Here is a 16,125-nt window from a genome sequence, read left to right on the forward strand (position 1 = left end):
CTCCCCAGTGGAATCTGGAGAATCTCTGGCCAGGTTGTACAACCAAGTTGGACATTGAGTTCCTCACAGAACATTTTGCACAACACAGAAGCAAATGCAGGATCCAAGATCCACAGAGGAAATCTGGTTCCATGGGTGGGTTCTGGCTTCAGATCCCTGTTCCCCAAAATGGCCCATGTGACCCTGGATAAGCTCTTTACCATCCCTATGCCCCCAACCCAACTGAGGTTGGGTTGCAATGCCCCTGCGCTTCCACCAGCAAGTGTCATGGAGATAAAGGCATCAGAGATTCTGAGATATTCAGACAAGACAATATGACTTGCCAGGAAGCAAATTAAGTAGCAATCAATCAATATTACTGTTGTTGTCAGAATATGATACTATTCTTAATTTTTGTATTAGAGCATTACTTTGAGCCTCAGCCAGGGAGTATTTTGCCCAGAATTACACACGTACACACGAAGCAATTATGCATGAAAGCATTGCACTCAAAGTTAGCCAAATGCCAATCTTTACTACGGGATACTTGATCCCCCTGCCTTTTTAAGCATGTGATGAATACCAACAGCTCTGGTGAATCTGCAACTACTGAATTATTTCCAGGCTGATGACTTTAAGTGCTTTCAGATGTAGATCACCATCCGATACTGCAGCTGCTGGCTTGTAGAACACACTAAGGTCTTATTTTCAGCACCACCAAGCAGGAGCTCTCTCTGTCCTGCATGCTCATGTGCAAGACTGAAAAGGGTGTTCTCTGTTTCCATTTTTAAAACCTTTTTAAAAAGTATGTTTTTCATTAGTTCTAATGAAATACAGCAGGGAACCCAGTCCAAAAATTTCTAGCAGCTGTAGCAGTTGTAATAGTAGTAATAATAATAATAACAATAATGATAGCAGTAGTATGAATAGTAATAGTAACAGTAATAATAAACATGCTAGGTTTGGCTGGGATAAATTTAATTTTCTTCCCAGTAGCTGGTAGTGGCTGTGTTTTGGGTTGGTGCTGGAACAGTGCTGATAACACAGGGATGTTTTAGTTATTGCTGAGCAGGGTGTGCACAGAGCCAAGGCTCTTTCTGCTCCTCTCCCACCCCCCCAGTGAGGGCCTGGGAGGGGGGCAGGAGGGCACAAGGAGCTGGGAGGGGACATGGCTGGGACAGCATTTCCCAGCTGGCCACAGGGACATCCCAGACCATTTGGTGTCATGGTCAGGATACAGAGCTGGGGGGAGATGGAGGAAGGATGGATATTTGGAGTGATTGCAATTGTCCTCTCAAGTCACCATGGTGCACCATGGAGCTCAACTTTCCTGGGATGGCTGAACACCTGCCTGCCCATGAAAAGTGGGGAATGAATGCTATTTCTCTTTGCTTGTGTGCATAATTTTTGCTTTACCTATTAACTTGTCATTATTTCAACACCAGTTTTTTCACTTTTATTCTTCTAATTCTCCTTGCCATTCCATGGAGGGAAGCGAGTGAGTGGCTCCACAGGGCAGAGCTGCTGGCTGGGGCTAAATCACGAAAATAACCTTGCATTTTAACATCCAATACTAGTGTCTGAAAGACCAAAGGGCTTCTAAGACATAAATCTGATCATGAAGGAGAAGCCCAACCACTACACACTGAAGAAGAGATTTAAAGAGTTAAATACTGTTTGAGTTAAATTTAGTTCTAGTTTCCAAAAGGTGAGGTTAAAAGCCCTTATAAATCTAGTCCTTTTCAAATCTTGATGCTAGAATAGTATGAAGTAAATTACTCTGTTGAGATAAACATGCCTTTACCATCACACACTTATTCCGTCTTGTGGGCAGCTTGTTTTGAGATGTAATCGGTCTCTGCACAGCAACTCAGAAAGGATGCAGAGCTGAATGACTTAGGTGGGAAGACCTTTTACTGAGGGCTGTGGAAGAATTCCTATGATCTGTTGAAGAGCATCTTCCCCATGAAGGAATGTGACTTACATGTGCTATGAAGGATAGATCCTTTTATTACTGTCTGGCAAAGATCTCTACATTTAGCATATGCATTTGCTGGATTCCAGTAACCTGGGTTACTCTAAATGCTCGTTTTTATGAAGCACAATGTAGTCAGTCAGTCATACAAATATGGCATAAAAATGCATTTGGTACTTTTCACAGGACTTCTAAAAGTTAATTGAAACTCATGAAAGAAATATAAGAATAAATAATTAGATACTAAGAAGAAATTCTTCCTGTTGAGGGTGGTGAGGCCCTGCCTCAGAGAAGCTGCAGCTGCCCCGCCCTTGGAAGTGTCCAAGGCTGGGTTGGATGTGTCTTGGAGCAACCTGGTCTAGTGGAGGGTGTGCCTGGCCACGGTAGGTGGGTGGATCAGGATGATCTTTAAAGGTCCCTTCCAACCCAAACCATTCTGTGATTCTGTGATTTTCAAAACCTTCTGTAGGACAAAACCCCTCCAAAGTGTGGGGGGTTTTCTCTTACGAAAACTTCAACACCAAGTGGAGAGGGAAACTCAAACCATGGGATGGGGACAACCTGAGATTTGAGGGCAGGACTGCTGCTTCTGCAGACCCAGGAAGCAAGCCCTGCTCAGAATGGGAGCTCCAACACTTCCATGCTTCCAGCTCTGTCTTGGGTGTTTTGAGAGCCATGAGGCCACTGAATACAGGATGGACTCTGGGGCAGAGCTGCCTCTGCTGCCAATAAACACAAATTCCAGCCTTGGAAATTCAAGTCCACCATCAACTCCCCAGGAAAGCTGTGTGCCAGAAACGTCTCTGCCTCTGAATAAGAAGCCTGAATTACTGCTACCCTCCTGTAACTTGCCGGTTTTAGAGACATTTCTGATCATAGACTTGGAAAAAATATGACCAGCTTAATTCTCACCTTACCAGAATTTTTGACCATAATTTAAAGGGCAGCCATGAAATGATACACTAAATCAAAAAAACAAAATAAGTTTAAAATCAACACCTTGTTGAAATTTGGTATTTCCTAAACATGGTCCTATATTTGAAAGCCCTTTAGTCATCTCACAGTTTAGTTTTTAATCTAAGTTTTGATCTCAAACATCAGATACAGTATTTTTTATTTTCAAGATGGTAATACTAGGAAAAAAAAAGTATAGGACTTTGATAGGTCTGTATCTCATTTGCCGATTTGATACTTATAAAACAACTTCCTTTGTGATTTACAGAGCAGCTATGAAGGCCTTGCAATCCCTACAGCTCCCCTTGTGCTCTCCAAGCTGTTATTTTATATAAATGTGGAATTTGGTGTTCAGCTTAAGGACTTTCAGTACTTTTTTTTGTGGGCTTTTAGGTTTTTAATGTGATATAGATCCTCTTTTTGCGGTGTTCAGGGCTACTGTCTTTTCATCAGAAAAGCCTGATTGCGTAATACCACCTTAATCTGACCAACTGTACTGTCAGTAATGAAAGGTCATGTACAGGATGTATAGATAGCTGAGACTAATGGAAACAACTGTCTCCAAGCTCCTGCTTAAGCAGTATATTTAGACTATGTGACATTATGACTACAGCTGTGGAAAAGGAAAGATGCATTTCTTTAAAACTGCCTTCACCACCCCAAGATCTTTAGAATGTTTACATACGCAATAATCCATGAAGCTATTACAAAACCATTTCACCATCTGATGTATAGAATCACAGAATAATTTAGGTTGGAAAAAACCTCCAAGATCATCAACTCCAACCATGAACTCAGCGCTGCCAAGGCCACCTCTAAGCCAGGTCCCCAAGTGCCACACCTACATCACTTTTAAATACCATCAGGGTTAGTGACTCCACCACTGCACTGGGCAGCTTGTTCCAATGCCTGAACAACTCTTTTGGTGAAGAAATTTTTTTTCTAACATGCAATCTAAACCTTCCCTGGCACGACTTGCATGTCAAATCTAGGACAACACAGTATATTTAACAACACATCTAAACACCACTTAATAGAGTAAGAGAAAATATTGGTGGCTATAAAGCAACACATCAAGTGGAGCTTTATCCTTGATGTTACTTCCAGAGATGGCACCTCCAGAAGGTGTAGACAGTTGAATGGAGCCTTGCCTTTAGAAAAGACAGTGCCTGACCTCATTTATGTCAGCATGATTCCAGAATAACTTTTAAAACAAGCTACAGCATTATTTTGGACTTAGATACTTAAACTAAGTACCTAAAGGGATTTTTTTTGCTTACTGTTTTGTTTATTACATATCTTAGTCTATTTTCAGTTTTCCTGAGCAGGGTATAACTGAAGGAGAAGGAAGTGTCCTTGCTGGAGGCAATCCTTCAATGACTTCCTCAATGCTGCTCTAGGCAATCACCTCCCCTTTATGAAGGTTAATGAGAGCACCAAGACAGGACCAACAACAGACTGCAGGAATGGATTGAGACATGATAATCCACAGTCCCAGGAAGATAGTGGAAGGCATGCCAATGCCTCCAGAGCATTTGCTAAAACAGCTGTGACATACATAGCCATGCTAAAATGCAAGTTACCTTCATAAAAACGGATCTTGTCCCTTAGGATCACCATGCCTTTTGTGAGCAGCTGATTCTGTAAATAAAATATAGACTACATTTACTCAATTCTGTACTTTTCTACAGCAATCATATATCACATTTTGTTCATTTTTAATTTTAGAAAGTGAAGGGGGTATTTTATTTTAAAAATTAAGCATTGAAGGACTCTTGCTGTGTTCATCTTATTTAAATCACTTGGGACACTGTTGGGGTCGATGAAGGCCATGAGAAAAATCCCTGTAGTCATGGTGAGTAAAATATCACCATGATATGAAACTTGAAGGTTCCATAGTTTCTTTTTTACCATTGGCTGTATTTTGTCGCATTATTTTACAAATTTATAATCCCTAGTTGTTATTTGCTCCTTCCCCTCAGACTCCACCCCTACCTTAGTTTACCTAAGTTACTGTAACCCCCTGGTCCTCACCTTCTGTGTGCATTCCTATATGTTGTTCAGATTATGCGTTTGTTATTTTGCTTATTAAAGATCTTTACTTTTCAGGTCACACAATTGTGCCTGTCCCTATTTATTTTTGCCACCCTCTGCCCTGAAGTCAAGGGACCAAAAGGTTTGTTGTTGTTGAGTCACCCTCACTGCAACGGGACACTTGTGAAAGTATGCTATAATCACCTGCTGTTTTTAGGACAAAGGATGTATTCTGTGCAGTACAAAGAATTTCTCAAACTTCAAATGACTGACCTACAAAACATGTACTTAAAGAAGCAGAAAGAATATTGCTTCAACAGACAGTGGTACTTCTAAAAGTCTTTCCTAGTAACTCTACTGCAATGAATTTCACTGGTTTACTCAAGGACTTAAATTTTAAGCTAAAAAACAATGTCTGAAACCTCAAGAAAGACAGCAATGACCTATAGAAACAACAGTGACAGGTTGGGTTTTCACTATCTAACTGTATGTATATAAATAAAATCCAAATCTCATCAATGTGTTGCTTTCAAAAACACAGGGAAGTCAGTGGACATCTCTGAACGGTTTCAAGTATCTCCAGGTCATCATTTAGTGTGGGCAAAATTATTTTTCTTAGTAGCATAAAACAGAATTGGATTTAAATAAAGAAAGCACAGGCCTACCTGCAGATACTCAGTGAAAAATGATCCCAGTTCTGTTTTCAGTAATTGCCTGTTTTAAAAAGAGCAAGAAAAGAATCTGTGTAATCAGCAAATCACATTAGCTGTGCACTGCATGAATGAGAAGTCACTAATAGCAACTTAGTTGAGAATGAGCACAGAGACTGTCATTAATGACTAACTATAAGGAGAACAAACAGGATCAACAATACTGACTCAAACCATCATTCTTGCCTGTTGAAAAATATTTGCTGTCAGTTTAGATGCCTCAATTGCACATATGAAAGGAAAATAAGATTTGATGAAAAGAGGATGCTTTCCATCCTACATCCACTCAGGACAAGACAGCTGAAGTTTCATATGGTTTCAATGAAAAGGCAGGTAGGAATTTAACAGTTTAGCTCTGCCTTTCATAATTCCTCTACACTAAAACCTACAAAGCAACCTCAGAGAGCAATTGAAACTCCCATGCAAAACAAAATCCCAGAAAACTCTCAAATTCAGAAACTGAATTCAACTTGGTCCATAAGCCTGTTTGTATCCAGGTAAAATTTGCCACATAGCTAAAAAGCTGTGTTATTTAAATCTCACACGCTGGATGCTAGATAATGCTTCTCTTCAGTCAGGCCACTATTTAGATGCATAAATGACAGCTCAGACCTTATAGAAAAATAGTCCCAGCTGGGTTTTCTGAACAAATCTCTTTTGAAAACCTGCCTGCAGGACCATGCCAGGTTCCATGAAGAAATGATGTCAAATGTGACTTAAAAATCTAAACACCCACTTCAATTAGAGTAAATATGTGAATTATATGTTCGATAGTATGTCAGCTATCCCTTTGTGTTATGTCTTTAACTGACAACTGTTTAACCAAATTATTTAGCTAGTAAACAAGAGACATCAAACCAAGTCCAGCATATCCCTATATTCTGTGAAAGTCTACAGGACTTGGTTCTGATGTTTTTACAACAAATGCTTCAGCACAGCCTCCTGAGATCCCCTGAGAGTTCAGGGAAGAGAGGGGCATGTCAGTCTTGAGGAGTCTGAAATATGGTTATGGAATTATTTATCCTTAAGCACATGTCCACACTGACCCCACAGTTCTGGAAGGTCTAGGCATAAATTAAATTAAAAAATAAACAGAAGGAAGGGCATTTTCAGATGCTCCTAAGCATCAAAATCCTTTTCAGCTACAAACTTGACTAATTTAGACAAACTATTTATGGACAAAAGTTCTGAAAGCCAGCAGAGGTATTATCCATAGGTGTCCCACTGCCATGAAGATCACCAGCCCTCTTGGCATGCGGCTGCAATGTGGGGGAGAGGGCAGCTCTGGCAGCACCCTGCTCTCAACAGTAACACTGACAAGCCCTTGGCAGGGGTTAAAACCCAGCTCACTCAGAGCTGCTCAAGCTCCAGTGCCTCAAGGGAACTCAAGGAGAACAAGGTTGTAACAGCCAAATTGTAGCATGTTCACTCCAAGGGGAGATTTACTGTCCAGTGAGATGGCTTTTTTCTAGATCACAAGTGATGACACCAAAGGTTCATCTTACTTTGAACATGGATAGACAGACCACTTTTAGATTGAACTAACAAGAAAGTTGCAGATTTGAATTTTACTATGAGAGTGGCAATTTATTCTCATGTATCTCTTTGTGCCACTGTTTCAAGAAAATACTGGTACTTTATGCTGACAGATTTTGTTTCATTTTCTACCCTCTCCTCAAGCTAGCAGCTCCAGATGAATTCTTCAAAGCCTTGAAGACATGATGTGCAACTACCTTCTCTTTTAGTATTTTAGGTTCTACTGATAAATTCTGGTGTTTAGGTCAGGAAATAAAAATGTATGTTCTGCTTATCCAATAGCCAGCTCCCTGATAAAACAAGATTCCACCACATTTCTGCTTTTTCAACTGAAATCAAATAACTAGCTTGTAGGTAATTAGATGCACTGGACTGGACCACACCAGCAGCTGCCAGGAGGCAGCTCTACACCTACATTAACATCTCTGTTTACAGGGCAGAAGAACTGACAGCACAGTTCATGCATCTTCTTTTTGAATCCCTAATAATACAGATATTTAAAGCTACTTAATTAATTTCCAGTGAAACAGTGAGGCCTTCAAGTCAGACCAGAACACTGGTGTTTGTTATTCTTTGTATATATTTATTTAAATATATATAAGTATATATCCACAACAAAACTGGATCAAAGACATTGCTTGCTATTTCTTTTTCATCCTTCATTTCCTTAAAAAAAAAAAAACCGGTTAGGCTGTCAGATACTGGATAATTTCAATTACTGACCAACCTTATGGTCATCATGTGGACATCATGGTGGAATCCAGGTAAAAATCTGACTAAACTTAAAAGAGATCCCTGACCAGATAGCAGAACTTATTTCAAGTACATCTGATTTTTAAAGCAGGTATTTTGCACTCATAAAGCTTCTCTATCTGATATCAGGTCTTTACTGCATGTTTCTTAACTTAATAAGTTAACAAATATAACAAATACTTAAAAAATTAAGATGATAATATAAATTCCTTTAAAATGTGCTAAAATGTCTTCCAACTTTTTTTTTTTCCCTGATGCTGTTTCATTGGTTCATGCTTAAATTAACTCTTGCAACAGTACTCAGAATGGAAAGTGTAACACTGCACAACAGATATTAAAAAAAGTTAAATGAAGCAAACAAGTGATTTTACTGGGTTTGAACTCTGGCTGGAAAAGATGAAATGCCACTAAAATGTGCTTAAAATGTGCTTTGTTTGCATCACATCAGTATCCTGAAACTCAGAAAAGAGGAAGCTATAAATATGCATTAGCTTTAATACAGGACATCCAGCTTCCACTCCGTTTCCCTTCGCTTTTTCTTCTTTGTTTTAAAAGCAGTCAAAATAAACCTTTTGAAATGACATATGTTACATGAAATGAAAAAGGAGAAAACATTGTTTAATTATTAATATTGCAGGCATGGACCAAGAGAAAACTGAGCAGTACATACATGCATTGAGGTTTTTATTACTAGACTTTTGACTCAATCTCCTAATAAATGACCCAGTAAGGGCCCAGAGGAAGGAATGCACAGGCCACATACTGGTGATACTCCCCATTTCTGGGACTTTACTGTGCTTCATCAGCTTTAGCAGAGGAAATCAGGAGTTCCAGCAGTGTGAGAGACTCAACTCCCACACTGGTTTTATTGCAATAGGGATTCTGAAGGCTGTTTGTAATTCAGAGTTTAAGGGCATTTCCTAATGCCACAGGAATGCAAGAATGGTATCAAAAGGCGTTGGTGTAAATAAGTGGCAGCTCTTATGAGCCAAGCCTTAAAGAAAAGTAGATTTTCACAATTTGTACCCACTGATGTTTCCTTAAATAATCAGGGTTCGAAACCTCAAGATGTGTGTTCAGAAATTGTTTAATGTGTTTGTTTGCATGTATGTGACATATGGTAGTTGAATATAGGTGACATTCCTGAGTCAAAACAATGGCGTGCAAATATTGCTCAAATATTTACACTTGAGCTAGGAATCAACTTGGATATTCAGGGGTTTATTATGAAAAGTATTCCAGAATCTGCTCTAATTTAAGTGGTAAAGTAAAATAACTTATTTTACTGTCCTGTAACTATTCAAAAAAGTAACTAACTAATATTAACCATTTACCTGAATGCTTCCACACTTGAATTCCGCCCAGTGTAAATAATGGATTTGCTTCTCAGTTTGTACTCATGTGTCTAAAACAATCGTAAGGCAAGTGCAGATTTGTTCCACTTTTGAGGTCATGTTTATGTATCAGGAATTTTTGCACTCAATAATAACATTAACCCAAATAAAGTTATTTTGAAATAAATAACCAAAGCAGTAAGACAGGTATTTTTGGCATGTGTCAAATAAAGCAACTTCATCTCAGGTATGAGACACCAGGCATTCTCCCTTAAGTGACCTACCAGCTGAGATACCAACAAAGCAGCATCATCCTTACCCAAACAAAAAGAAATGGGCCTGCCTATCGAGTGGCAGCAAAGCCTATCATAAAATGGAAAAAAAAAAATCTGTGTATTTCTAGTCAGCTTGCCTGTTCAGCCACATGAGATGCTGCATTAAATTCAACTCAACTATGTTACTAAGAGTCATTGTGGTTCAGGGTATATAGCCAAGTAAATTAAAGCAAAATCTGGGCACATTTCTATCTATTTGTTGGTTCATACCAGAGTCTATTTGTCTGACACATCTGCAGAATATTTTTATTTTTCCTCTCCTGTCGCTCACCAGCAGACAAGCATATTAAGGGAAATGCACTGGGCCAAGAAATCTCAGTCCAGAAGTACCATTTGTTGTCATTCAGATAAAACTGAAGAATCCTAACAGCACTTATAATAATAACAATTAACCATTATTCCAGCAAATAACTCAACGTGATTGATGGATCATGCTAAGTGACAGACATCCTAGAAAAGTTATTTTTCATATGTCATTTTCTCACCAGCGAAGAAATAACTGAAGAGTAAGTTTATTTTAATTTCAAAAAAAAACCCAAACACAGGCCCAATATCATCTGGCTGGACTTTTCTGAAGAGATTTTTTTTTTTTCCAATTAAAGGAACCAGACCGGGCCAACTACCCCAGACTGAGAATCAGCCAGGGACAGATAAACCCAGAATATCTAGTTATTCTGGGGAATATATTGGAGAGTCAGACTCCAGTGTCCAAACAGAGTAGCAATGAGCTGTTAAGGAAAGGAAATAACTAAGGATCATACGTGAAGACAGCTAGAGAATGTAATAAGCTGTCTGTCTTTTGTAAGTGCAGATTCCTTTCCACCATTTATTTTATAAAGCATTGGACAAATTTCTATAAGAAATCTGCTACCTTGCCCTTGCCAGGGAGAGGGTCTGGTAAGCAATAGTAAGTGCTGTGAATCCAGATATCAGCTTATATCTTGGTAAATTTTCTTTTCAACTGTAACTTGAATAACTCAAATGGTAGGGTTTTCAGTTTTTTTTAAAGGGAAGAAAGTTCCCAATATACATCTCACTGGCCTACAGTTAGTCTGTTACAGACAGTATCATCAGAATATGGGGAAGAATTTGGAAACATAAACAGTGCTATTCACGCCATGATGTCTAACAGGACAGTTTTGTCACTTCATTTACATTCATGCTGTGTGGAAGGAGCAGTAGCTCTAAGGGACCACTAGTCAGGACATCTTTCCTTGCCATGTCTCACTGAGTGCCTGGAGGCTTTACCTCTTCCATGGATGCAAGGGAAGCACCTGAGAGTGGCACCTCTGGAAATGGCAGTGTCACTGCCATACAATGGGGCTGAATCACAACAGGGGCCCAGGTTTTCCATTCCTTAGTTTTAAACCAGCACAGTTTTAAACCTTAGTTTTAAACCAGCACATCAAAAGGCCCTACTGCTCAGAGGTGAATTCCTCCAGCAGAAGGAGGGACCAGTTCTTTCCCACAGTGAAATGCTGACACACATCAGCAGCAGTGATTACTGAGGCAAAATGGACTCTGCTGGTCAAAACTGCCACTGGGAGAAAAACCTTAATGCTCTGCAGAAGCTGTGAAGTGTGAGGGCTGGCAAACAGTACTGAGCATCTGGCTGAGAACACCTTGTGTGGCTGAGTCTCTTACCTGACTCCTTCATTGAGGTTGTAAAGTTCATGGTCTGGGAGACCCTTACGCTGGAATACTGCTATCACTCCATTGTGGATACTGAAAGAGGACATGATGAGTCATTAGCATCCAGTAAGATTCGAGAATGGTATGACCTCCACAATTATTCTAACATTTCTGTCTAGACACTTCAGGACCTTTTAAAAGTCACAGATGACTTCTGGTACCCCACCCATCCCAGATGCCTAAAAGGAAATTACTGCCTAGCAAATAGGTAACATCTTTGAAAATCAGCTCTTTTAGATTTGTTCCAACTCAGTGACTTCAATAGATGAACATCTGAAATCAGTAATTTCAAATACTTAAAGTGTATAAAAAATTGGCCTAAGTATGTCAGCTATAACTTTTAATACATTCACATATTAATACATTCACATATATCTGAAAAAATTGAAAGTATAGTTTTTATCTCTATGGCTCACTGCAGAGACAACAGCTTCCATTGCACTGGAGTCTGTGCAAGGCAGCAGCAATCAGCTTTAGAGCTCTGGAAAGCAGGACAAGGACCAGATCTGCCCACCCTGGAGGTACAAGGATGTGGGGCTGCTGTGTCTTGTGAAGAAGAGCTAAAGGTGGTCAGTATCTGTTCATAAGGTCTCCAGGGAGAAAACTTGATTCCTACTGGTGGAAGAGCTTATCACAGAATCACAGGATGTCCTGGGTTGGAAAGGACCTAAAGATCATCCTGTCCCACCCCTGCCATAGGCAAGGACACCTTTCCTTAGAGTAGATTGCTCCAAAAGCCATCCAACCTGGCTTTGAATGCCTCCAGGGATGGGGCAGTCACAGCTTCTCTGGGCACCCTGTGCCAGGGCCTCACCAGCCTCACAGGGAGGAATTCTTTCCTGATATCCTATCTGAACCTACTCTCTATCAGTTTGAAGACATTCCTCCTTATCCTGTCACCACACGTCCTTGTAAAAAGTCTCTCTCCTTCTTTCTTGTAGCCTCCCTTCAGGTGCTGGGAAGACTTGGTCAGCTCTGGCCTGATCCAGGGCCAGATCCAGCTGCACGGGGCTGCTCCCACTCCAAGGGGATGTCATTGCAGGAGAAATGCCAGGCAGCAGCAGAAAGTGCCTCAGGAGTGCCAGTGCACACATTAAACTTTCCCAGGCCGATGATAAGACAGCTCATTTCAATGCCAGCTGTGAGCAGAGGACTGGTTGGAAGGTAAACTCAACGCTGTTCACTGAGAGATTCAAAATGCAGGGACACAATAGCAAAGAGATGCACTATCAGAAAAGCACAGCCACCTTCATCTAAGGAAAAAGGAAACTAAAAGTGGCAGGTGAAGGGTCTGACCTGCTGTGGAGAAATACAGATGCAAGCAGAAATAAGAACCATTATCTTCTTCTCTCTTTTGTTCCTTTGAAGATGTTTCCAAAACCTTACACATGACTGCTGCCACAGCAGTCCCTCTTTCCCCACAAACACAGACATACATTCACAATCTAACCCAGATTATTTTGGCTGGCTCATACAGACACACTAAATTTATGATTTTTTGAAAATTGGCAGATAAATGTCTCTGGTATACAGTGAAGTGACTTGGGTGTTTTAATATTATGAGTAATAAGGGAAATAAGATTAATGTAGTGAATGAAACAAGCAGTCTCTACACACTCTTCTGATTCAGAAATGAACTTTGCAATGTTGCCTGCCAGACTTAGGAAGAGAAGAATGACTAAACATCTCTTCTAAAAGGCAAAGTGCTCTCTCACTCTCTCTCTGGCACCCCTTTCTAAATAAGGGAGAGGTCTTCTCTCTCCAGTTTAACAGGTCCGTTATTATTCCTCAAAGAAATGAGAGAGAGTAAGCTTTTTTAACCAGAATTAAAGGGGACAGGATGTGAGCATTGACATAGAACACCCAAGCAGTGAACTTTTAGTCTTCCTGGGAACTCCCTAGTAGTGAGGGACAATATCCTTGTCTGGAAAACAAGTCTTGGCCTCATTAAGTTGACCACCTGCCTTTCCTTCCCATCACAGACAGCAGTGCTTGTATGGAGGGTGCAGGATACTGCCCCTGCCTGCAGGTTTCGTGGGAATGGCACTGGAACTGGTCCTCCACACTTGCTTAAGAGCAGACACAGAGGAGTTGGAATAACTGGGATGCTCTTGGTGGCCTCAGTTGGTGTCAGATAATGAAAAGTTTGCTTAAATCTTCTTAGTTGCCTAAAGCTAAAGAAAAAAACAAACCCAGACCTCACTCAAATCAATGGGTTTCTATAACAAATGATTGTTTAAAAATATTTGGTCAGAATGGTTCAACCTTTTGGTGTAAAGAAAATATGAGCTGTTGCTTACACACAGAAGTCCTGCAAGATGCTTGTGGTGGGTGGATCACTTCACCTGTGCCTGCAACCAGCTTGCATTGAGGCTTAAGTCAATAATGTATATAATGAAACTTTTATTGCAATAGTTAACCTGAACTGGAAATGCCCTGTAAACTCCCTTCTGTAACTCTTTTACAACATGGAAGTTAATAATGGGTGCAGTCATGCACTAATATTACTGTGAACACCTCTGTTGTTGCTTTGTGTTTAAGTGTGTGCACAGAAACAAGGTACTGCAGGAGACCAAAAAGAGTCCAACAGAGCCCAAAAAACTCTACTGAGCAGGCTCACAGGAGGAGAGAAAATCAGGATGTGAAAACTTTAGAGACCAGGTTTTTTGGGAATGCTTTTAGAATGACAACAAAATGTCAAATGGCTCCAGCTATGTATATTGTACTTATCTATCCCACTGTAGCTACAATTGCCACACAAAACTACCTTAAACCAAGGCAGCACTCACAACCACAAAAATCAACTCATCAGCCTAAGAAACTTCATCTCTTTTGAAAGACAACTCATTCCACATTTTACTGAACCTCCACAGGAGGAGGTGACTCCAGCTGATTAAAATGTGGGGAATGGCAGCTCCAGCACACACAGCACAGGATTTCCCCACCATTAGCTGCACCATGAAGGGATCTGGAAGGTGTAAATCCCTGGAGCACAGAGCTGGATCCCTGCTGATGGCACTCACAATCAGCCCAACAGGGGCAGGTGGGGTAAATTACTCTGATTTTGCACATTATCAGTCTATTATATGCTACTGCCTACAGAGCTCAATACCACCAAAACATACATTTCTCCTGAGTTATCTGCCCATCCAGACACCACTGGAGTGGGAGCCTGGCTCCTTCTAGTACCACCCATAAATGTTCTTTTACTGACATCTAGAAGCCAAGAAGGAAAAACTATTGCAATTAAAACAGTTTTCTGTCAGGTCAGAATCAGTTTGGCCATAGAGATCAGGAACAACTCCAAAGCTGGGCTTGCAAGTCTTTTAAGTCCTGATCTTCTGTGTGTTTCAACCATGGCCATGGCCCTTCCAGCTCATGATTTCCTGGCAAAGCAGCAGGACTGGCCAACATCAACATCCCACAAACATCCCACAGATAATTTTAGGTCTCTAAAGCAGTCACTGCCTTTGTGTGCAAACAGCATAGGTGAAAATATCACTTATTTTTATGTACTGTTTGCAAATTCTCCCAGAGTTCCAGGTGAAGTCCAGAAGGAAAAACAATGGGTGTCAATAATCACACCCTCTGACTACCAGGCAGTTTGACAACATTTCCACTTTCAAAATGGACTAAATCAGTTAGGGCAAATTTCCTCTGCACAGTTACATGAACAGCTAATTAACAATAATTAACCTGATATAGCTGCATCAAAACCTTCTTGAAGACACTCCTGCTCCAGAGTAAAACATCATTTTTCTGAATTAGCACAATCAAATTGGGAAGAGCCAATTTTCAGCACAGCTTCAGTCCAGCTGCAACTCCACCAACCTTCCCTTGGCAGGGAAGGGCCTTGACCCTTCCAAAATAAGCTTCTAGATGCTAGTTCACTTATGTTCCAGGAATTTCCACCCAAGGTAAGGCAAACTGCAAAGAGGGACAGGCTGCAATTAAGCACTTGGTCATACAAGTGAAAATAAGCTGGTCTGGAAAACTCCCTCTTCAAAGAGTCAGGGAGGCATTAGTTCACCAACTATAATCACTGCTCTTACAAACCAAGAAACTGAGACAGACAGGTGAGGGGACTTCCTGGAGGTGTTATTAAGAGTTAGCATCTCTACTAAGTGTTACTAAGAGTTAGTATCTCTATGGACTGTAGGATAAAGAAGATTGGTTTCCTGCATTCAGGGAGTTGTAAATTATTCTGGAGGGCTATGGGGAGCAGCAATTCCCTACTACCACCACCACCACCTTCTGTTACTGTAGTCATGGCTGGAAAATTCTCCATGGAGAGCAGTGGTGGCTTGGCCAGTGGGAAGTCTCTTTCACCAGCCCTGTTCTTCCTCCCATCCTACAGTGAGATTCTGTCTGCCCCCCATGCACAGAGAGTGCCAAACACTCCACAGAGGGCTTCAAATAAAGGGTCAGAATAAAAAGGGTGATCCTCAGACAGGCAGAAATACTTTAAAATATTTCTAAATAAAAACTGACAGAAGAAAAATATGCTGGTCTGGAATATTTTCTCCACTGGAAAAGCCTTCCTGTCATCTGAAAAAACATTCATCTTAAATTAGGAGATGAAAGGTTTTCATGTCTGTAAAAGTTATTTTACAGCAAATTGTTTACTGTAAAAAATTAGCCCAGACCTTAAAATCCTTTCTGATTTGTATGTCTCCTCAGATTTACTGCTGATCTCATTAATGTCAAAAGCAATTTACCTGTTTTCTTCACCTTTTCCTTGCTATCTCCTACTCCTTCATGCCTCTGTGAATTTTCTTACATCAAAGAGGATCTAAGAACCTTTGACTAGAGGTTTTTCCAGA

At 40.5% G+C, this 16,125-nt stretch overlaps 1 protein-coding gene across 3 annotated transcripts in view; it reads right to left on the reverse strand.

The window, feature by feature from the left end:
• Positions 1-16,125, reverse strand: part of PRR5 (proline rich 5) — a 99,275-nt gene that overhangs the window by 30,360 nt on the left and 52,790 nt on the right. For all 3 annotated transcript variants that reach the window (XM_015628766.3, XM_015628764.2, XM_015628763.2), the window contains 3 exons: positions 11,255-11,335; positions 5,608-5,656; positions 4,492-4,549 (listed from right to left, as the gene is read on the reverse strand). In XM_015628766.3, the coding sequence (XP_015484252.1) occupies positions 4,492-4,549; positions 5,608-5,656; positions 11,255-11,335 (188 nt within the window). The remainder of the gene's footprint in view (positions 1-4,491; positions 4,550-5,607; positions 5,657-11,254; positions 11,336-16,125) is intronic.

This window comes from Parus major, chromosome 1A (genome assembly GCF_001522545.3).
Source record: "Parus major isolate Abel chromosome 1A, Parus_major1.1, whole genome shotgun sequence".
Classification (NCBI taxonomy): Eukaryota; Metazoa; Chordata; class Aves; order Passeriformes; family Paridae; genus Parus; species Parus major.